Source organism: Rhinatrema bivittatum, chromosome 7 (assembly GCF_901001135.1).
Source record: "Rhinatrema bivittatum chromosome 7, aRhiBiv1.1, whole genome shotgun sequence".
Lineage (NCBI taxonomy): Eukaryota > Metazoa > Chordata > Amphibia > Gymnophiona > Rhinatrematidae > Rhinatrema > Rhinatrema bivittatum.
Window position 1 is genome coordinate 186,531,000 of NC_042621.1, and position 24,068 is coordinate 186,555,067.

At 42.6% G+C, this 24,068-nt stretch overlaps 1 protein-coding gene across 2 annotated transcripts in view; it reads right to left on the minus strand.

Annotated features, from left to right (window-relative positions):
• WDFY4 (WDFY family member 4) overlaps nucleotides 1-24,068 on the minus strand; it is a 746,928-nt gene that overhangs the window by 715,281 nt on the left and 7,579 nt on the right. The window contains exons 2-3 of one of the 2 annotated variants that reach the window (XM_029609625.1): nucleotides 10,040-10,078; nucleotides 4,490-4,754 (exon numbers count right to left, since the gene is read on the minus strand). In XM_029609625.1, the coding sequence (XP_029465485.1) occupies nucleotides 4,490-4,735 (246 nt within the window). In that variant the 5' untranslated portion in view covers nucleotides 4,736-4,754; nucleotides 10,040-10,078. The remainder of the gene's footprint in view (nucleotides 1-4,489; nucleotides 4,755-10,039; nucleotides 10,079-24,068) is intronic. The other variant, XM_029609624.1, reaches the window with a different exon arrangement.

The following is a 24,068-nucleotide window of genomic DNA, read 5'->3' on the forward strand; positions in this document are numbered from 1 at the left end:
AAGAGGTAGGAGTCAGGGCTGTGACCGGGGAGGGTGTTGGCCCAACCGGGGGGGGGGGGGGGGGGGGGGGGAGTACAAGGCTGAAGTTTCCTAGGGCGCCTAAGCCCCTTGCATTGGTCCTGGGTTAGACCAACTCCACAGCCTAAGAGCAGACAACTAGGAGGCCTGCTGTTCATTTTCTAGCTGCATCCCCTGTACTGGCCTCCTAGCTGTCTGCTCTTGGGCTGTAGGGTTGGTCTAACCTACACAACTCCATCACTCCTCTTCAGTTATCATACAGATGCTGACATGGTGTTATAGCAGCCAGCAAGTAGACAGAGGAGCAGAATGCACAGGTTGTGTATAGGAGAAGTGATGCTGGGAAAATTGGCTGCTAACCCTGTGCCACCACTTCTTTGTATGCACACAAACATATCGAGCTACATATGGCAGCAAGTCTGCAGACGTAAGCTGTCAGTGTATACATCTGGCAGAGTAAGGCACAAAAGATGGGCCTAGTGTGGCAGCCTGTATGTGGAGTGTCCAGGATCTGTTCTGCAGAAAGGAGGGTAAGTAGGCCACAGTCTCGAAAAAGGAAACCTCAAATAGGAGTGCTGGCAGGCCTCAAGCAACCCCCCCCCCCCCAAAAAAAAAAAAAAAAAAAAACCAGCAACCTCTCTCTGGCAGCTGGAAGCTCTTGGAATAATGCACACCCTCAAATAACATGACAATGAGTCCCACTCCAAGTACTAGGAGGAAGGGCATCAGTGTTCAGGGGTTGAAGGAGTGCACTACAGGCAATGTGACACGCAATATCTGAGGTCTGATGCTGTCAAGTTTCACATCCCCCCCCACCAACATGTAGAATGGAGCCATAGGTGGAATGGTCTTTGAGTAAGGTTAAGCCCATTTTCTCACCTAATGCCATATTTGTATCTCTGAGGCCCCCATTATAAACAGTGGAAGCACAGAATCACTTTTATCAAAAGACAGTCTGTGCAAAATGGATGCGCACACACTTTCTGCTCTGGGGTATGCATAGGTGTGGTAATGGAGGGAACAACGAGGCAAACATCACCCAGAGACACAGATGTAGACTAAGGCTAACCCAGCACATCACTCACCCAGACGCACAAAGTCTCCCATATGTGTTGGCCCTTTTTGGGGACAGTCTACCTCCAGCAGTTTGTGAATCTACACGTGGCCGTAATCCAACATCAATGCTTTCTCTGGCTGCCTGTTCCTATGTGATAATGAGGGAGTCAGACTGCAAAGTACACACAGAAGATTAGGTACACCTGCCTGCAAGACAGACATCTGTGAGAAGCATATATGCTAAGCACTTTGTCACAGGTACTGACATGGGCCCCTCAAGTCCTCAGAGGGCAGGAAATGCTTGTCTTGAAAGAGGCTAACAAAACATTTTGCCATTTTATACTTAGTTTGTCAATGATGTTCAGTCAAGGGAACGTTTTGTGTTACACTCTGCAACTTTTTATTACTTTGAGAGGGTCTAGTTTCATGCCCTAATGATTAAACACACAATTGAATGTACAACTTACAGTAAGAGTGCGTTCACTAAGCCATATGCTAGGTTACATTTTCTGAGTATTTTTTGTGCAGATACAAACATTTTTCTGCCCTGACACAGGGGATATTTATTTATTTATTTATTTAAAAACTTTTCTATACCGTCGCTAAGTTATATACCATCACAACGGTTTACAAATAGGCACATAGACTAAGGTATGTAATGTAGGTTATCGTACATTCTAACAGGTGCCAATAAAGTTCGGTTACAATTTCATAGATAAAATCAATATTTGAGCAAGGTTGGTCTAGTCCAGGTATATTATTGAGTTACTATCTCTTTGAGACATTACTTCTTAAATGTAGGATTGAATAAAATCATTCTCATCTGCGTTTCCGTGTACTTTCATTCTCTACCCACCAGACTCTTTAGTGAAGGCTTTTTTAAAGAGCCATGTTTTTAAATTTTTCTTAAAAGTTTCGAGATTATTCTGAGTTCAGGGGGCATCGTGTTCCATAGTATGGGCCCAGCCAATGATAAAGCCCTTTCTCTACCCTCCAGACTCTTTAGTGAAGGCTTTTTTAAAGAGCCATGTTTTTAAATTTTTCTTAAAAGTTTCGAGATTATTCTGTAATCTGAGTTCAGGGGGCATCGTGTTCCATAGTATGGGCCCAGCCAATGATAAAGCCCTTTCTCTCACTTGGGTTAGTTTTGCTGACTTTACTGAAGGGATTGTTAGTAGTGCTTTGTTTGCTGAGCGGAGGTTTTTGCTAAGCCCAAAAATGCACTGGTCGCTGCTTCTGGTTTACCTGTGTGATGGGCAAACAAACTGTGCCTGACATCCTGGCTGACCCATCACTAACAGGCCACACCTGATCTGCAAGTACCAGCAGTGTGGACACTTAAAAGCTGTAATTCACCTGTGAGGCTTCTACTGGTCCAAATGATGAGCATTGGAAAAGGCCATTTTTTATAGTGAACTCATAGAAGGTGTGGAGTGGCTGCTCACACACCAAGCTTTAGGGTAAGTGCATTGTTTGGCCTCACAAGATTAGCAGACCCTGGATCATGGGGAGAGAAAGGCAGGCCCTGGCGCAAGATCCTGCACACCTAACTGTACAAGCCGCTTGTACAGCAACTCTGTTACACCCCCCACAGCACACAGCCCCCCCCCCCCCCCCCCCCAATGTCCATGCCATTTGCTCCAAACACATAGCCAGAGAAGGAATAGAGAAAGAAGCATCGGTCTTACCTATGAGCTGTCACCAAACAGGCATCCTCCAAATTTTCAAAGAGGCCCGATTGCCTAAGTATAAAGGAATCATGCATGGCTCCCGGATACCTGGCCTCCACATTAAGGATGCACAGACCACTTACACGTTGATGGAGTAGAAGAGCTTTCTGTTGTGGAAGAGCTCTTCCCTGTCACAGGGTGGGATGTTGGCTATGTGAGTGCAGTCGATGGCTGGAAGATGTCACTACAGACATTTTTTGCATTCATATCTCGATTTTATTCCACCAAACTGCAGAGCAGTGAGCAATTTCACCAGGAAATTACAGCAATGGAAAAATAGTATCAGGGTAAATGGAGACTATCAGTGCTTGCAGGATATTGCTGGACAGTGACAAGAGATGTTACATTTAATGAATGCAAGAGATAAGTCAAGAAGAGCTGAATAGCTACATACATACATAATGGGCCAGATTTTCAAAAGGTTACGTGCGCCGGACCTATTTTCAAAAAAGCCCGGCGAAGCGCATAAAGCGCATAAAGCGTGTAAGTCCCAGGGCTTTTTAAAAGGGGCGGGGAGGGGGCGAGGTGGGTCGGTCCAGGGACGGGGCAGGGCATGGCCAGAGGCCTCCGCACAGCCGCTGGGCTGGGCTGGGGATCGCATGCTGGCAGTCGGCCGGCCCGCGCAATTTACTTCAGCCCCAGAAAGAAATCAACAAAGGTACGGGGGAAAGGGTGAGGATTAGGCCCTGTCCCAAGGAAAATGCCCTGGCAGTTAGCTGGCGCGCATAACTTATTTCTGCTCCGAAGGAGCAGATAAGTTAAAAAACAAAAAAATATTAGATAGATAGGTAGGGGTTAGGGATTTTGAAGGAGAGGGGAATAGATAGGAAGGTTAGGTAGAGGTATAGGGAACTGGGAAAGGCCTACCTGCGTCACCACGCGTATTTTTGTAAAATACCCCCCCTTGCGCACAGGAAACGAAACTCGCCCACACATGCGCACCCTGATTATAAAATTGGGCACACATGTGCGCGCAGATATCATATTTTATAACATGCCCGTGGTGACGCATGCATGTTATAAAATCAGGGCATCCATGTGCATGCGCCAGGAACCACGCGTACATGGATGCTCGTGCGCGCCTTTTAAAATCAACCCCTAAGTTTATAATTTATGATTAAAACTACTATCAATGCAATAGACAGAAATAAAATGTTAAAAATTAAATATCATGGAAACAATAGCCAAACAGCTGGTTTAATTGTCATATTTGTCATAATAAATGGCACATTTTATCACTGAAGCAAAAACATTTAAACATTTGTATACCAGTGTCATTAAGATCCTCCTGGTTCTTCAGCCTCAACTCCTCCCCCATTTTACCCAGCCCCCCCACCCCCATACACACACAGTGAGTATTTTACTTTTAATATGTTTACTGTCACTCCACATATAGAGCAAGTGTAAATATACCCGAGTAAGCTGCCAAACCTGCTGGGGAAGGAGTTCTTGGGATGTATAGGAAAGCCTCCAGAATTTTCTGTCTAGCCCACTTCACACCCCTACCAGGAAGAGGCTAGATTTAAAGTCTTTAATAAAAAGCACACTTATTTGTGCATATAAAATTGCAACTGGGACCTCATTGCAATATTATAAACAAACCTAATATTGCAATATTTGATGGTATCTTACGGTACTATTTGCACTGCCTAATCAATGTACAAGAAGAAAAAGAAGGAACAAACCTTTAAAAAAAGTGGAAGAAGTTGCCAAAGCTTGTTCTGCTGCTCTTCTGGAATGAGATATTGAGATGATTGCTGGTAATCCTGGAACTGCTTGGATAGAGTTTCCCATAATTCCATTGGGTGTTGGGACTCCTTGGGAGTGAAATCAGGTTGGTCGCTGTTAATATCTTCACTGTTAGGCACTTGCTCCTGGTCTGCCTTGTTCATGATGTCCTGCGTCTCTATTAGCCCATCCTCAGTCTCCATGCCTGGAACTAAGAGCTATCTGCAAAAGAAAATGGAGCAAAAGATTACTCTTCTGTAGTCTTGAAATAGGATTGCTGTATTTATTAACAACAGGCTAGATGTACTAAAATTTATCCTATAGACACAAAAAAAAAATATAAAAAATAATGAATACATTTTTAATCTTTGGCGCACACAAATCCCAGCAGATACGCGTGTGGCCAGGCCGTGTGCCCAATGAGCACATTTTAGAAACAGTCCGGCCACGCGCGTATCTGCCAATACGCGCAGAAGTGCTGGCAGAGCCAAAAGAGGTGGGCCGGTTCCAAGGGATGGGAGGGCCAGGGGATGGGCTTGGGACTGGCTGGGACAGTGCCATTAGATGGTGTCCTGAGGAAGCACGTGCCGGTTGACGGCTGGCACATGCCACTTACTTCAACTACCAGGATGAAGTAAGTTAAAAAACAAAAACATTTTATGTAGTTAGGGTGGGTTTAAGGGTCGGGGAGGAGAGGGGAAAAGGGAGGAAGGTTAGGGAAGGGTTAGGGAAGTTTCCTCCCAGTCCATTCCTTTATTGGAGCGGTCTGGGACAGAATTCGGAATAGGCCTACTCGTGTTGCCGCGCACTTAAAAAAAATATTCCTCCCCCACGCGCATGACTGGGCAACCGCGTGCACTGATACAATGTCAAGTGTGCATTTGTGCACGGGCATCGGATTTTATAACATACATGCGGCGACGTGTCCTGGCGTGCGCATCTTTGTGCGCACGCCAGGAACCTTGCGCACATGGACACAAACACATGGGTTTTAAAGTCTAGCTTTAAATTCTTTAGTACATCTGGTCTTAAATTATTTATTTTTGCATTTGTGTCAACCTATATATCAGCTTTTCTAAAATCAACCCAAGGTGATTTACAAAAACGTATTAAAAAATATCCAAATTATAAATCACTTAGAGGTAGGGATAAACACTACGGATCCCTAGAGGCGAGAGAAGTGAAATGAGGAAAGTGGCAAGTTAGTGGCAGGATCTTTCATACAGTTATAAAATCTGACAGCAGAAAACTAAGACATGAATTATATAGTCTGGGAAAAAAAAAGAGGGTGGCAGTCTGGGGAAACAAGCAAACACATGGGTGACGTACCAGTGTAAATCAAATAGCACAAGAGGAAGTATAGGTATACAAATAATCAAGGGGAGTGGCTTACAGATGCAACATATATTACTCTTAACCAATTAACCAGGACACAACTCAAACAAGTAATCTACAAGGCCCAGACCCTGACAGTCTGTGAATCATATAGTATGTGAGCTTGCTGGGCAAACGAGATGGGCAATTGTGTCCTTTTATGCTGGCATTTTCTATGTTTCTACTTTGAAACATACCCATTTACAATCTAACATCATAACAGCAGCCTTGGCATGCTATTCATTGACAGATACTATTCCCAAGGCCCTTTTCACGAAACATCCAATCCAAATTATATGAAACAGAAACCTCATTAGATCTACATCTGATTTCTATCTGATATGGAGATTCTTCAATATTTTTCCCACTGGCCCATCCCCTCAACCATTAACGAAGGACATCTGTTGGAAAAGCAATGCTTTAACATGTTTTCTAAACTGCAGATAATCATTTATCTGCTGTAATCCATCCGGTAAACTATTCCATAACTCAGGCACATTCACAGAGGAGGCTCTCTTGAACCACCTCTCTAATCTCACATATGAAGTACTGGGATCTGCTAGAACCTCTTTCTGAACAGAGCGCAGCTAGCATCTTGGTACATAGGAGCCGATGTAATAAAACCCGTGCCATTAACAGCGCTACTTTTTTGTGCTGCTTTTTGATACCACATAGGGTAAAAACCAGTGGCCTCACTTGATGCAATAATAATGATATGCAAATGAGACCTGCACAAAAAAATCTATGCTAAATAAAAATAACACATGCCAAATCCTACGCTAATGCCCTGATGCAGAAAACTGTGGGAAAAACAGGCGTTAAAATCAGCGCCAATTGAAAAAATGCTGCAGAGAATTCCTTATTGGTTGCTTAAAGTGGCATGAGCCATAGTGAGGTGTAATTGGTGTGTATAGATATCCATCAGATTTTCTGGGTCATTCCTCTGCAGGGGAATAAAAGGCAGCTCCTTCCAGAACCATGTGCTGGGTGTTAGGAATTGGTTACAGTTGGTGGTTGGAGCTGGCAGTTGGAGGTGTTGGAGGTGATTTTTTTGCGACTGCTGAGTGGTGTCTTTTGTGCTGCTGGTTTTTCCCTCACTGTCCCTTTCCTTTTGTCTTTTATCTGTATTATTGAATGAATGTATCTCTTGAGTGCATCTGGTGTTAGTCTGTAATTGTCTCTCTGTCATTTTTGCCTGCTGGTTAGGTTCCTGAAAGAGCAGAGTGGGTGTTCGTGGCTTTTGCTGACTGTGATGAGAATGAAGTGTGACAAAGGGGTGAGTGGGGGAGAGGATGAGTGTGACAGGCAGATGAGTGGTGACCGAGTGGATAGGAGGAGTCTGTTGGGTGAGACAGTTGAACACAACTAGGGAGGGAAGGGAGATAGGGCGGGAGAAGAGGAATATGCATAAGGTACAGAGTGCAGCTAGAGGGAGAAGAAAAAGAAGGCAGGTGAAGGTACTGGGGGGATGGGAGCTGGGAGTGGGAGTAGTGTCCAAAAAGTTAGGGATCCACACCACTCATCTGATAGTGGTGTGGATCCCTAACCTTTGAGAGTGGTGGGTATGTGTAAAGTGTACTGCACTCTTTGGTCAGAAGACATCCACCAAGGTGAAGAGGAAGATCTGGGAGAGAATCACAGGATGTCAGTAAACTGTTGATGGCCACCAGGACAGTGGAACAGCTCAAGCACCATTGGCAGGAGTCAAGGCTGTTGCCAAGACCAAGCTGGCACAGATGGAGTGGTCCTTGTGCCAGACGGGAGAAGGCCCACCATGTGAAGTTTAGCTGATCCCAACAGAAGACCTGTTCTGGTTGCCTCTGCAGCAGAACTATGTGACAGGTGTCCATAATGGGGGCATCGATTTGGATGCTGTGGAAGGAAGTTGTCAGCAGACAACATAGACAAAGGGGGCCTGCTGTAGAGGGGCCTGTTGCAATCAAAGACAGCCAGGCCAGGATGTACCCATGGGAACAGAAGAAGAGCCACCTATAAGTCTGCAGTTGTTAAGCAAGACAGTGGCAGCCACACAAGAGGACAGGCAGTTGATTGAGCTCCACCTCACATGGCTAGACACATTGTTGCTTGAAATCTTGGATGGCACCTGTGTAGGCATCGGGTCTCCAGGTGATGCTGTAGCCTTTGGTGTGCCTGCAGATGACAGAAGCACCACCCTCTTCCATGGATGCGATGGCAGACCAGCTTGCGGCAGAACTGATCACAAGGCAGGAACTTGTAGAGTCCAGTGTGATGACCAGATGGAGGGCTATACATACAGAATGGAGCATGTGAAAAGAACTATGCCGTATGCAAAAAGAGGCCAGGACGTCAGTGAGGAAGAGCACAGCTGCAGCTAATGTGATTTTGAAATGTATTTGCACTTCATCTGATGAGATTGCTGGTGCCATACATCATCTTGACTCCACTTTGCGGGATGTAAATCAAACACACTGAATCATCTGAATGGACTCTTATTCCCCCAGGAAGCAAGCACATCCTCCTCAGAAGCCACAGAGCACAACAACCCCTCACACAGAGGCAGATGTGGTGGTCATGGATACAAGCAGTATTCTCAAGGCAAGTTCCCACAGTCTATATATCTGCCCCACATCTGTCTCCAGCAACCTCAGCAGTGTTGTCCTCAGGCAGAATATCTGCTGCCTGTGTGCCTTTCTGAGAAAGGCTTGAGCCAAGTCCCGCTCCTCTCATACTCTCCTCCTGTCTTCTGAAATAAACTGTCTTTTTTCTAGCTGTTCCCTCTCTCTTCCTCACTTTAAAGCTTCTGCCACTGTTATTGTTGCGTACGTCGGTGCTAGACGGCTTCGCTTCGTTTGCCTCACCTTGTTCACGGCTCCTCCCGCTTCCCTTGGGAAAATGGCTGCCGCCGCATCTACAAGCCGACCTCTCCGGCGTCCCCGGAATGGCTATGGTGCTGCCTCCCGCCATGCTTCTCCCAAGGGCCTACTGGGGTGCGCACACGCACGCCACCCATGTCTTTATTACAGCATTGGCGTGAACCTCAGGGTTGTTCCCCTCTACTGATGTTACGCTATCCGGGTATATAGCCTGTACTAAGTTGCTAGCTCATTGAGTTAGCAAAGGATTGGTCTCAGCCGGTCTAAGCTACTCTGCCGCTTCCGTGCTGCCGCTGGAAGCTCTCTCTCTCTGCCCTTCGGAGTATTGCTAACCTGGGTACCCGCTCCTCGGAGGCCCTCTGCTTTATTTCAGCTGCCTTAAGGGATCAGATACTCGCTCCTCGAGGGCCTGCTCTCCCTGCCTCGGTGCCTGTACCATCTTCTACCTGGTGGAATCGCATACCTACAGCAACCATCTAGTGAGTAATCTAACTCTCAGTCTATCTCATCCACAGTACTGCCTTGCTGGGAAACCTACACCAGAATTCCCCTATACCAACGGGGTGAGAAGGGTCCCCTCTGCCGAGGGTCCTGAAGACTGCTACCTCACTACTGTCACCTCTGGTGGTATACTTCAAGCTGTATAAATAAAGAACTAACTCTGTATTTGTGTGTCCTGCGTTTAGCCCAGTACTGTGGCACCTCACGGGGCTCCTCCCCATGGGCGTGGTCTTCTGCCACAGTACCCAAGAATCCACCCAAACACTCTTAACCATAACAGTTATTCTTCAGCTGAGAGACCTAAGAGGCACATTTAGGAAGGCCAAAAGGAAAAATATAAATTTGATTTTTCCAGTTATAAGCAACAATATCTCTGCTATTCCTTCTTGCTTAATGTTTATTTTGCTCTTACTAAATGCTCAGTCTCTTACCAAAAAAAAACCTCCCTCTGATTGAATGACCTGCTAGAGGATTTAAATCCTACTATTGTTTGTATCACTGAAACCTGGCTTAATACCAATGATAATGGCCTTATAAACCAAATCTCAAATTCTAATTATGATGTATTTCATTTTCCTAGACTTATGCGGAAAGGTGGAGGTCTGTTGATAATTAGTAAAAAAAAAAAAAAACCACTCAAGCTAGTACCATATAAAATAGAGATCTGTCCTCCTTATGAGGAGGCAATTTTGAAATCTCCTCAACTAAATATAGGACTAGCATACACTCCTCCAGGTACCCTACAACAGGAATGTTCACCATTGATTATTTACTTACTGTTTTCCATCATGTAGATAAATCACCTAGAACAGCAGCCTGTGAAATAGAGACAATGAATGCTTTGGAATGATCGCAATTTGTTTCTAAAGCTTCTCATAAAGCAGGGCATATCTTAGACTTAATATTTGCAAATATCAATAATTGTCAAATTAATACCTCTAATACTATACTGCCCTGGTCCAACCACCAATTAATAAAGGCTGAAATAACATTTATTAACCCACCCCCTAAAAGTGTAAATAAAAATCACACTTTTGCCTTCAGGACAAAGATTGATAAGGATGCACTCTCAAAATCAGTACAAAATAAGCTCCCTGAATTAAACCTAACCAATGCCTCCTCTATCTTTGATTCTTGAAAACAGATTGTCAATGAGATAGGTGATAACCTCAGTCCTGTCCAAACCAGAATAATTAATAACAAAAAGATTATTTCCAATTATAAGAACCCTGGTTCAATGATAATTTAAGGTGCACCAAACAGCCCCCTAGGAAACTCGAAAAACACTGGCGGAAATGTCTTTCATCTGAATCTCTAGGAAAATATTGATCTCTCTTAAATAAATACCGTATATTAATTAATTAAGTGAAAAAATATTACTATGCTAAACAGATACACGGAGTAATATTCAATGCTAAATTACTCTATGAAGTAGTTAAACACCTAATCAAGGACGCGTCATCATCCTTTTCAAGAACCATGAACTAGCTTTTCAAATGCTGCTTGTAATGAATATGCTGTATTTCTGCTAGATAAAACTAATAGGTTAAAAAAGCATTTTCCTGTCTACTCTCCTACAAGAGCTTCTGAAGACCCCTATTGCATGGTCAAATGGTCTAACTTTGACACAGTAACCAAGATCAAAATTAGTCAAATTGTTATTAAAATCAAGCCTGCTATCCATCCGTGGGATCCAATCTCAGCCAGTTCCCTGAAGGAAGTACACTATGTTATTATTCCCACAATCACCACCTTAATCAATCTTTCGCTTTCAAAGGGACTTCTTCCATTCGGGTTAAAACAAGCTGTGATAAAGTCTATTCTGAAAAACAAAACTAGTAGAACTGATGATTGGTTCAACTATAGTCCTATATCTAGTTTGTCTTTCCTCTCAAAAATACTGGAAGAAGCTGTGTTATCTCAATAACTTGGAAGACCAAAATATTCTTTTTCCAAATCAATTCGGATTTAGAAAACAACACTCTACTGAGACTACTTCTTTCTTTAATGGATACTGTTCTACAAATTTTTGATAATGGTGAATCCTACTTTCTGTTTTTTAATTAATCTAATGGCAGCCTTTAATACCATGGATCATTCCCTACTATATCACCAGCTAATCAATCTTGGGTTTGATGGTAGTGTTCTCAGATGGTTTTCTTCCTTTCTAGCTAAAGGTCATTTCAAGTTAAACTAGGAAATCACATATCTGACATATTCAACATTGAAACGGATGTTCCCCAAGGTCCATCCCTCTCGGCTACACTATTCAACATTTATATGCTTCCTTTGTGTAAACAACTAGCAGGTTTAGGGATAACTTTTTTCTCATATGTTGATGATATACAGTTTTACATTCCACTCTCTAAATCCTTTGAACATACAGGTTCAATACTATCAACCTATATGAAAGTTATTCAGCAAGTCGTGACCCATCTTAAACTTACCTTAAATCCTAACAATACTGAAATCATTTGGCTAAGCAGAAACTCTAATATGGATAAACCACTGGTGCTGGGCCTAGGTACCTTTCAAACTGCCCCCTCAAACCAGGTTCATGATTCAGGTATCCAGTTAGATGAAAACCTCACAATGAAACAGCACATCAATAAATTAGTTAATATGGGCTACACAAAGTTGCACATATTGGGCCAGATTTTCAAAGGGTTACGCGTGCCGGGCCTATTTTCAAAAGGCCCGGCGACACGCATAAAGCCCCGGGATGTGTGTAAGTCCTGGGGCTTTATTTCATTTATTTTTCATTTATCAAATTTATTAATCGCCTAACACTGTTAGGCCTAGGCGATATACAAGATATACACACATAATAAAAGCAAAACAAACTAAATACACATGCAGACAAGACGTTTCTTAAATACTAACTACAAATAAATAAATAAATAAATAAATAAGTAAGTAAGTAAATAAATAAAACAAACAACGGTACATGTTATCCAAAAAAAGAACAATTATAGTCTCATCCAAAATTCATAACCAAAAGCATTGAATTAATCAGAAAATTTGCATTAACAGTTATATATGCGTTTGAGTAAAAATTCCTTAAAAGAACTTTTAAATTTCTTCACATCTTCAATGGAACGGAGATCAAACGGAATCATATTCCAGTGATTAGGTGCCGCTATAGAGAAGGCTGTTTCCCTTGTGCTATATAGATGGGCTAATCTTACGGAAGGAACCTCAAGTAAATACTAAAGGGGCAGGGCAGGCTGGGGGTGGGGTCAGAGGCTCCTGGCTTAGCGGCCATTTGCTGCTGTGCTGGGGATCATGCACCGGCAGTCGGCCAGCGCGCGCAACTTACTTCAGCCCAAGGGCTGAAGTAAGTTTGGAAATAAAAAAAAAAAAAGAAGAGAAAGGTAGGGGGGAAGGGCAGGGGAGGTAGGGGAAGGGTAGGTGGGGTAGGAAAGTTCCCTCCCAGGCCGCTCTGATTTCAGAGAGGCCTGGGAGGGAATGAGGGAAGGCAGCGAGGCTCGGCACGCGCAAGGTGCACAATTGTGCACCCCCCTTGCATGCGCCAACCCCCGATTTTATAACCTGCGCACTCCTGCACGTTCAAGTTATAAAATCGGACATACATGTGTGCGCGCCGGGTAGCACGCACACATGTACACCTGCGCGCTGTTTTGAAAATTTACCCCATTACGTTGGTTGAAACCTTTATTATCCTTTGAAGATTTTCATACAGTATTACAAACTCTTATTTTCTCAAACTTAGATTACTGTAACTCATTATTACTGGGCCTTCCCGCAAGACTTCTCACAAGACTTCTATTAGGAACTAAGAAATCTGACCACATTACACCCGCATTGATCTCACTGCACTGGTTACAAATACAATTTTGAATTTATTACAGAGAATTAATATTAATATTCAAAATTATTCATTCAAATTACACTGGGCTGATTGGTGTGACTTTATATCTACATGCAACTCAGCATATATTAAGATCACAAAATAAAGGGCTGTTGACTGTTCCAACGAGTGCAAACCTGACCCAAATAAGAGATTGTGTGTTTTCCATAGCTGATCCAAAGCTCTAGAATTCATTGCCTGAGATGCTACATCTGATACCAGATAGAAAAAGATTCAAATGTGAACTAAAAACATAGGGGCAGATTTTAAAAGGTGCATGCGCGTCCCTGTGCGCTCACTACCAGGCGCACACAAATGGATGTGCTGATTTTATAACATACGCGCGCCAGCGCACGAATATTATAAAATCAGCAGACTGCGTGCACATATGCCCCAGATTCTGTAATCTGTGTGTGCATGTGCAGGCAGCGCATACACGGAGGGATATATTTTTGCTAGTTTCATGCAGCGACGCACTGTGGCTTTCCCCAGTTCCTTCCCAGTCCACTCCAATTAAGGCACGTGCACGACGGAGTACAACAAACGAACTTGCCCCTTTGTGCGAACCCGAAATGTAGACCTGAAGTGCTTAATTGGTAGTGTCCTAGCCATCTTAACTACAATCATGGATCAGATGTGCTTCATTGATCCTATTCTAGGCCAAGGGCTTTATGGAGATCTAAGAAGAATCCCCAGAAAGATGCCAAGGAGCACAAATCTTGTCTGTCCGATCCTAAGTAATAACTCTTCCATTATCTCATCTTGCTTAATGTTTACCCTGCTTCTGTTAAATGCTCAGTCTCTAACAAAAAAAATCCCTCTAATTAATGACCTGCTAGAGGACTTAAATACAACTATTTTTTGCATTTCTGAAACTTGGCTTAACGACAAAGATAATGTCATCTTAAACCAAATTTCTCATCCTAATTACAATGTATTTTATTTCCTAGACCTAAATGAAAAGATGGGGGTTTACTCATAGTTAGTATAAAATAACTTAAGCTAACTCACTACAAAGTAGAAATTAACCCTCTCCATGAGGTGGCTATTTTAAAATCGCCTCAATTAAACATATGTCTGGTCTACTGTCCTCCAGGTATACTACAAAAAGATTGCTCACCACTGAATGAATTATTCATGATGGTATTTCCATCACTAGACTCTACCTTAATTGTAGGAGACTTTAACCTTCATGTAGATAAAACACCTAGAACTGAAGCATGTGATACATTTTTGGAGGCAATGGAAGCACTAGAGTGATTCCAGTTTGTTTCTAAAGCAACTCATAAAGCAGGACATATATATTTTAGATCTAATATTTGCCAATACCTATAACTGTTTAGTAAATACTTCTCACACTATATTTTTCTGGTCTAACCACCAATTAATAAAGGTAGAAATAACCTTCCTCAACCCACCACATAGAAGTATGGATAAAAATCATACTTTTACCTTCAGGAAAAAGACCGATATAGAGGTACTTTCAGAATCAATAGAAAATAAGCTCCCTGAATTAAATCAAGATAATGCCTTTTGGCATTTGATTGGGATTAGATTGTCAATGACATAGCTAAAAACCTAAGTCTAGTCCAGACGATGACTTTAAATAAAGAAAAGAATACCTCCAAAGAAAAGAAGCCATGGTACAATGATAATTTAAGATACACCAAACAGACTCTAACAAAATTAGAGAAACATTGGTGGAAATGCAAGTCTCCTGAATTCCTAAAAAAAATGTAGAATTCTCCTAACAAAATACCATGAACTAACTAATAATGTAAAAAAAGATTACTACCCTAAACAGATTCATGGAGTTATATTTTAATTCAAAACTACTCTTCGATGTTGTTAAACATTTAATTAAGGACCCATCATCCTCCTTCCTGAGAAATTATAACTTCTCATATGCTGCTTACAATGAGTATGCCACATCTTTTTTAGATAACATCAATAGGTTGAAATTTCACCTCCCTGTCTGTGATCTCACAAGAACCCCAGAATATTCACATAGCCTGGTTAAATGAACTATGGACCTCATTTTCCAAGCCGCTCGCACGCGATAAGGGACCTTTCGCACGCAAAAAATCCCTTATCACGGGCGATACCAGGATGGGGCGGAGTCGAGGCGGAGTTGGCCCCGGAAGAGGAGGAGTCGGGGTGTCACCGGGGCCGACTCTGTGCCGATGCCGCAGACAGCGAAAAGGTAGGTGCCTTTTTGCTGCCTATTTCGCTCCCAATAGCTACACTTCCTATGGTGGCGCTATTGGGTGCGAAACCGGCAGCGATCGCACCGCGATGGTGCGATCGCTGCCGGCTAGCACAGGGCCGTCCCCCGTTCCGGCCCCCCGCCCCTCATCTTCTAAAGTATCGCAGGCCTGCGATACTTTAGAAAATGAGGCCCTATGTTTGAAAAAGTAACTAATCTTGAAATTAGCCAAATTATTGCCAAAATGAATCCTGCTATGCACCCATGTGATTTCATTCCAGCCAGTTCCCTGAAACAAGTACATAGTGTGATCACCCCAACTATCACAACCTTAATAAATCTCTCTCGCAGAAGGATTGTACTGACTGGGTTAAAGCAAGCTGTGATAAAGCTGATTCTAAAAAATAAAACCGGTAGAATCGACGACTGGGACAACTATAGGCCTATATTAAATCTATCCTTCCTCTCAAAAGTACTAGAAAAAGCTGTGTTATCTCAACTTATGAATCATTTGGATGATCATGATATTCTTTTCCTGAATCAATTTGGATTTAGGAAACACCATTCAACTGAGACTTTACTCCTCTCCGTAATGGACTCTGTTCTACGAGGGTTTGATTCTGATGAATCTTATTTTCTTGTGCTAATCGAATTAACAGCTGCCTTTGATACCATGGACCATAACCTGTTATGCCATTAGCAGAGCAACATTGGGATCGAATGTAGTGTTTTAAAATGGTTCTCTTTCTTCCTATCTAGTAGTTCATTCCAAGTCAAATTGGGCATTCACACATCTGACACTTTCCATATTGATACAGGTGTCCCTCAACGTTCAGCTCTCTCAGCAACATTATTCAATATTTATATGCTACCACTGTGCAAATTAATGACAGATTTAGACATTTCTTTATTCTTGTATGCTGACATACAATTTTACATACCATTCTCTAAATCACTTGAAAAAACAGTACTGTCACTTTCGACATATATGAAAACAATACAGCAAAAACTATCTCATCTTAAACTAACATTAAACCCTAGAAAGACTGAAGTCATTTGGTTAAGAGGAAATCCTTCTATATTTAACCCACCAGTTCTAGACTTGCATACTTTTCAAATTACTCCCTCAAACCAAGTACAGAATTTAGTAGGGGTGTACATTTGTTTCCTACGTATTTGTAATCCGCAATGTATAGGGCCATATTCGTTGTATTCGTGGGGAAGCGAAATGTATCGCAATTCCCACGAATACAACAAATCTTCGATGAATTATTCGGCTGTCTAAAGGAGCCAATTTAAACAACCCCCCACCTTCCTGACCCTCCCCCCCCAAGACTTACCAAAACTCCCTGGTGGTCCAGCGGGGGGTCCGGGAGCCATCTCCTGCATTCACACTCTCAGCTGCCGGTATTCAAAATGGCACCGATAGCCTTTGACCTACTATGTCACAGGGGCTACCGGTGCCATTGGTCAGCCCCTATCACATGGTAGGAGCAATGGATATGCCTCAGCTCAGGCTGCAATCTCCATTATAGACTGTTTCATTTTTTCAAAAAGGAGGCATCCTTTTGGGGGTAATTGAGTCATAGAATGATGTCTGGTAGATGAAAGTGGAAGGTAAAAATTGAACAGAGCCTAAAGCTCAATAGAGATACTTTTTGAATAACATGAAACATATAATTAAAGTTCCCCCTGATGAAGCCGTTTGGGTAGTGAAACATCAAGGCCTTTATGTTGGGGTGTATAAACATTTGTGAATACGTCTGTGAACACATCTGTGACTACATTTGTAACTACATCTGATAAAAAAAACAGAGGGTTAGATTTTAAAAGGAGTATGCACGGCGCGTGCAAGTTATTAAATCGGGGGTCGCAGCGCGCAAGGGGGTGCACAATTGTGCACCTTGTGCGTGCTGGGCCCACGCTGAGCCGCGCTGCCTTCCCCCGTTTCCTACCCCCACCCCACCTTCCCTTCCCCTACCTCCCCCACCCTTTCCCCCCTACCTTTTCCTTTTTCTTATTTCACAACTTACTTCAGCCCTGGGGTTGAAGTAAGATGTGCGCGCCGGCTGAGCAGCAAATATGGCCGCTGTGCCGGGAGCCTGACCCCGGCCCTTCCCCACCCCTTTTTGCAAGCCCCAGGACTTGCACACGCGTCACCGGGCCTTTTTAAAATAGGCCCGGTGTGCATAGACCCAGTTACGAGCGTAACCCTTTTAAAATCCGGCCCAGAATGTTTTGAAAAATTCAATCAGAGGAAAGAAGGATGTTACAACTTGATTGGGTTTATGAACATGTCTATGAATACATTTGTAAATATATTTGGTAAAAATAGGAGGTTTGAAATATTTAGCTAGAGTAAAGAAGGATGAAGAAATGCAGAAATATTAAACAAATGCTTCAGTTCGGTATTTCCAAAAGAAAACCCTTGAAAAGGACAGTTGCTGATTGAGAAGACCAAAGATAGTGATGGAGAAGACAAAACTCCATTTACAGAAGATAATATATGGAAAGGGCTAGGAAAATCTGAATGTAGACAAGGCCATGGTGCCGGATGAATTACATCCCAGGATACTGATGGAGCTCAGAGATGTGCTGGCAGGTCCGCTGAAAGACCTGTTCAATAGATCCCTGGAAACGGGAGTAGTGCCACAGGACTGGAGAAGAGCTGTGGTGGTCCCTCTTCACAAGAGTTGTAGCAGAGAGGAGGCTGGAAAGTACAGGCCAGTTAGCCTCACCTCATTGGTGGGAAAATTAATGGAGATACCGCTGAAGGAAAGGATAGTGAACTATCTACAATCCAGTGGGTTGCTGGACCCGAGGCACTATGGATTCTGTTTAATGGTGGGCTTGAAATCCACATTGTTCTGGGTCTAATATTTCATGGTCATCAATAAATGTTAGTTGATGCAAAACACATTTTTCAATGAGTTTAGCAAGGCTCAGTAGGTTCGAAATTGGACTATAGCTCTGCACATCATCTGATGGCAACCTACTTTTCTTCAAAATTGGTTTCACTTTAGCACCTTCAGGTCTTTCGGAAAAACTCCCGAACACAATGAGTTATTAATATTTATCAAAGTTTTCCCAAAACATCTTTAAGATGTTTCAGGGTAGGGCTACAGGTCTGTCTGACTGGAAGCAGATATGTAAGCCTTCCCAGAACACTTGGCTACAACTAACAGACTCATCCCTGTGGCTCAAGGTCAGAGTACAGACCCTTCAACACAGCAAACCCTGTTTCAAGGCCAGGTATGGCTCTTTTTTCCCCTTATAAACCTAAAGTAAGTAAAATACAGACAGGAACAGCTGAGACACAGGGTACTGTTAAGACTTGGGGGATAAGCCCCATATGCTTGGAGCTAATAAAACTCCTGAGTAAAGTCATACTGGTTAGTCCATTTAATATTAGTTGTTGGTCTGTGGCTGAGAGAGTGAGTCTTGCCATGGCTCATGTCTTTGATTCCTCCTGACTGGTTGTGTGTCTTCCATTCCTACTCTTATAGTGGAGTAGACTGGACAGCTATTGGCCAGTCTAGGGAGTGCAAGACATTGATGCATCCCAGGGTGGGGGAAAAAGGAATTAATGCAGCTGCCCTCAGCCTTATTTAAACCAGTGCTTCTCAGCAACTGTTTTACAAACTAGCAGCATCCCTAGCAGCATTATTGATGATATGCAGAATGTCCTTCAAACCTGGCCCCTCCCCACCCCCATCATAGTATGTGGCACAGTGAGGAGCCATGGTGATTGATGATGCGCCCTCCCTGCAGACCAAGATCAGAGAGGTGGGCCTGCAAGAACAGCAGCAGGAGTAGTGGACTACATGGGACAAGACAGTGGCAGAGCAGCACGAGCAGAAGCTTGCTTAGACAGACAGCAGTGTAGCAGCAAGAGCAGAGGCCTGCTCAGGTGAAGACAGAGATGGAGCAGAGGCCAGGATGGGCCAGGATAGAAACAAAGCAGCAGAAGCAGAAAGCCATGTGTGCAGGATCAAAGGCACTGTAGTAAGCCAGGTCATCATGGTGAAGGGAGAGAGACAGGGGTTGACTGGGGCTGACTAGCTGGGAAGGTTGACTTGTGAGGGGCAGGACTGAGGACTTACTGGGTTGGGGGGGGGGGCTGGGGGCTGGCAGGTAGACTGGATGTGTGATATTTTTCTCCTTTTTATTGCAGCATTAATGTAACATAGTATGAATAGTGACTTGAATGAAAAGTAACCCTTTTCGTTCTCAGGAGGCCTGCCTCCCTCCACAAACACACATACATACTAACACCCAGAACATAACGCACTTTACATTCTCTGGTCAGCCATGCAGCCAGTCCATGTCAGTTCAGGAAGGAAGCCAGTCCGTCCCTGGCATCCAAAAACTTCAGAAACACTGGTTTAAACCGTTAACTATGTAAATCTCACTCATTTAAACTGTTAATTTTTTTTTTTTTAACTATGTTTACATGCTTAAGGAAGGTATGGAAAAATGTCTCCGGTTTGCTTGCTTTTGCTTTCGTATGTACTGGAACAAAACGTTATTTCTAGTCTGCATTTCAGATTTTCCACTCTGACTCATTCACACGCCCTATCATGTGCTTGTTTCCTGAGAAATGCAGAAGTAGAGAAAATGGTGGTTAACCTTGCATTGTGTGTGTTTGAAACATAAGAGCAAACAACAGAGGTTGCCCAGTCCATTCACTTTAGGGGATTTTGGTAAGTGAACATACAAAGAGCTCTGAAATTTTAGCTCCCATGCTCTGTTTCTTATCGCCTTGGTATACTAGGCTACTATCTACAGTATGGGTCTTGCAATACAGCACAGGACCATTGAAGGCAATGTGCAAGATAATACTGTATAAGACATGTTTAATCCCAAACTCATGTATTTCCTACCAAGGAAATTTGAGGAGAAAACAAAGAATGGATTGTAAGCATAGCTCTGCACCAGCCCACTGATAACTGACTTTTCAAAACGTTACACGCGTAAAAATGAGCACACACCTGCGAATATTCTATTTTATAAACCTCAAGTATGCACGTGTAAATAAGGGTTCGTGTGCAAATATGTGTGTGGCAAAACGGGTGGGCTAGGAAGTGTTACAGGGTGAGACCAACATTACCTGTGGAAGTTACTTTTTTTTATAGGAGACTTACACATGTAGATTTGGCAATTTACTCGTGTATATTTAGAAAAGCTCATTATTTTATTTATTTATTTATTTTTAGATTTTTATATACCGGTGTTCCTATATGAAATAAAGATCACATCGGTTTACATTGAAAAATTATCTGGTGTAAGTGACACTAAATATGTTTATTGTGAAATACTGAGTGGGTGGGAGGTCTGGGTGAACAGTGCGGAGATCAGGCTGAAGAACCAGAAGGGTCTTGATGACCTGGAGATGGATTGGACAAACTGGTGGAGGAATCAGAGAACTGGAAATAGTTATTACAGTCATAAAATAAACTACCCATGTCTTAGCAAGCTATAGAGCAAGAGGTACTGCTTGCGTGAAAGGCCAGCATGAGGGTAATTTTCAAAGCTACTTATTCAAGTCAATGGCCAGGCTAAAGATTTACCCTCCTGTATCCAGCCAAAAGCATTCATGAGTTTCCATAGTGTAGACATTTTTTGGCAGGGTTACAAAGAGGAACTCCTGGAGTTTTGTTTAGATCAGGAGAGGAAAATAAGAATACACGAGATTTTCATAAGTATGAGTGCTATTTTACACCCCTTCCTCCCATCCCCTACTCCTGCCACCCACACAAACAGCAGGTACATAGTATAAGGGGGCTTTTAGCCTGTATACATTAAGCTAGCTCATTTTCAAAGAGAAAGTACCCTGATAGTTTATCTTTGAAAATTAGCTACACACGGTAAAAGTACTTGCATACATGGCAACAACATGGGCTAATCAAAATTGGCTCCAATATGTCCAAACGTAAAACAAAAAAAAAAAATATTCGTCTCTACATAATATTTATTCTCCATCCTTCCCTCATGGTTGTCCTCTCCTTGAAAGAGCAGCATTCACTCAAAACTAGCCACACACATGTCCCCTACAATATCAGGCAATCCTGCATGTTGTCAAGGCCTCACAACTTGCAACCTCTTCCAGAAAGGCTAACAAGATTATGGGCAATGGCTACTACAGTCTCATCTGTCACACACCAGGACTCCATCATGGCATCACCTACCTTTTACCCTCAGCAATCATGCCATAATAGAGGGCATTCTGCGTCCACCCTTCCAAGTAAGGGTGTGCATCGATAAAATTATTTAGGGTTCAATTAGTTTCATTAGTTGCCCGTTTTTTGTGTGGGCGGGGTTATTCACGAGGTTTTTAAATGTTTTATTTTTCATTTTAGTGTGCACTATGTCCATTTACTGCATACTATTCAAGTTGCAACAGCGCACACTAAAAAGAAAAATTTTAAATACATGGCATTTCATAAGAAAACAATTGTTTCAATTTTGAAATGATAGGAAATGAGAGAGGTGATGTTGTTGACATTGTCTGTACCTTTAAAAATGAAAGCAGATCCCTATTTACAAGCATCCTGCCACTTTTTATAATATAGCCATCATACAAAATGACTGGCATAGTGCCTCCTAGGTTAGGATTCCCTGTATACCTCCTGCTATCACTGCTCTGTCAATACTCATAACAGCAATCATGCCTTGTGCAAACCATTGGACCTACCTGGAGGCCAAAATGTGACTGCTGCCACTCACTCTTCTTGCCCCTTATGGAAAGCCATTATTTAGAGCCAAGCCACAGAAAATGCCTGTCAGCTGTTCCTAGGCAGCAAAAACAGACATAAGCCCTTTAAATGCTGGTAATGTTCTGCCCTAGCAGTGGCGCTGGACATCGTCTAAAAACGCAGGTCTCGTATGTTCATGCCCATTCCCTGATTAATAGCCAGGATGGCAGCTTCCAACTCCGGCTGCTACCCACTGGTTTTCCTTCTGCTGGTCCTTTGGGGACCCTACTGAGATAAGGAGCACTGCTCTAGTTAGGTCCTCCTGCACACTCTAATAAGTCTGGCATGTCTTGTTTCCTATCTTTCTGTAATAGAATGTAGGCTCTATATATTTTGTTGATGGATCCAGTATGTGCTGGTAGAGTGTGAATCTTTCTCTAAACTAATACTTTGCTTGCTTTTAACTTGTTTTAACTCAGGCCACTAATGAATGTTTTCCACACTGACCTGGGCCCCATAAGTTGACATGCTGGAGTTATGAACCTCCGCATACCTTCATTTCTAATTAAAAGCAGCTAAAGAGAGTTTGTCCCCCTGGTTATTTCAGATAATTAATGTTTCACTGGTTCATTGCCCTGTTCTTTGAAACACACATGCTTTTCAAAGAGGCATCATTTGATTTAGGGATACTGGGTAATTTCTAGGTGGTTTCCAATGTGCTTTTTTTTATCCAGAGTTAATGATGTAGTATTACTGACTCAATTCCAGAGTTGTTTAAACTTTTAATTTGATGGATCTTTGTAAATTGGGTTTATAAATCCATCATGGGAGCAGGAACAGTACTGTTATCACTTATAGATGAATTGATCTATGCTAGGGATCAGGGAAGCCTCTCTATGCTGATTCTATTGGATTTATCTTCCACGTTTGATCTGATTGATTATCAGATCCTTTTGGAAAACCTGTACAACTTTGGACTGGTAGGCACAGTTCTGAAGTGGTTTTCAACATTTCTAGTTGACCAGGTTCAACAGGTGGTAGTTGGGACATCAGTTTCTGTCCCTTTTTATTTACCATTTGGGGTCCGTCTGGATGCTCTTCTATCCCCTGCATTGTATAATTTTCTCATAGATCCCTGAGTGAGTTGATTTGAAAACATTTGGGGCTGGTTTTCAGATATATATATGCAGAACACCTTCAGTTCTATTTTTCACTGGGTGAGGATCCTGTGACCTCCCTTGAGAATATCAATGCATGTATGGAAGCTATTTGACATTGGGCAGTTTTGAACCACCTACCACGGAACCTAATTTTGTTAGACATGACTCCACTTTGCTGTTACCTGTAAAATATTGTTGAAAGATGTTCCTCTTCCTGTGCAGAAAGAAGTTAAGAATTTTGGCAAATGAGCATCTATTTGAAAAGTAATCTGAATTTGCAGTCATATACTGCTAGGGTTTCTAGGACTGAATTTTGGTAACTTAAGCTAAAGGCTTTAGATTTGGCTGTGATGGTTTACACTCGCATTATGTTACATCTGGACTACTGTAATTCCCTGTTTGTAGGGTTGCCTAATAAGACTGAGATTGGTACAGAAGGCAACAGTCCTGTTGGGACAGCATGCAGCCCTAGAGACCATATCTTTTCTTTTCTAGAGAAAGTCTATGGGTTGCCAATTGAGAGCTGAACCCAGTTTAAAGCCTTATGTTTAATTTTTAAGGCCCTTTATGAGTTGAGTCCTAGATACCTTAGGGTTCAGCTACAGTGATATTTGCTAGCTCGCTTTGTGAAATTTCAGAATGAAAAACTAGTGATTATCCCTTTATGGCATATTGTAAAATCAATGTTAGCTAGGAAAAGGGTCTTTCATTGTTTTGCACCCACCCTGTGGCATCGTCTTTTAACTAAGATTACACTTTCCAAAAAATGTTTTCCTTTTAAAAGCTATTACATTTCTGGTTATTTACATAAGCCTCTGGCCTCATTAAGTAGGATTCGCATGCATGTTACATTAGCTCAGCTGGGTTCCCTTAG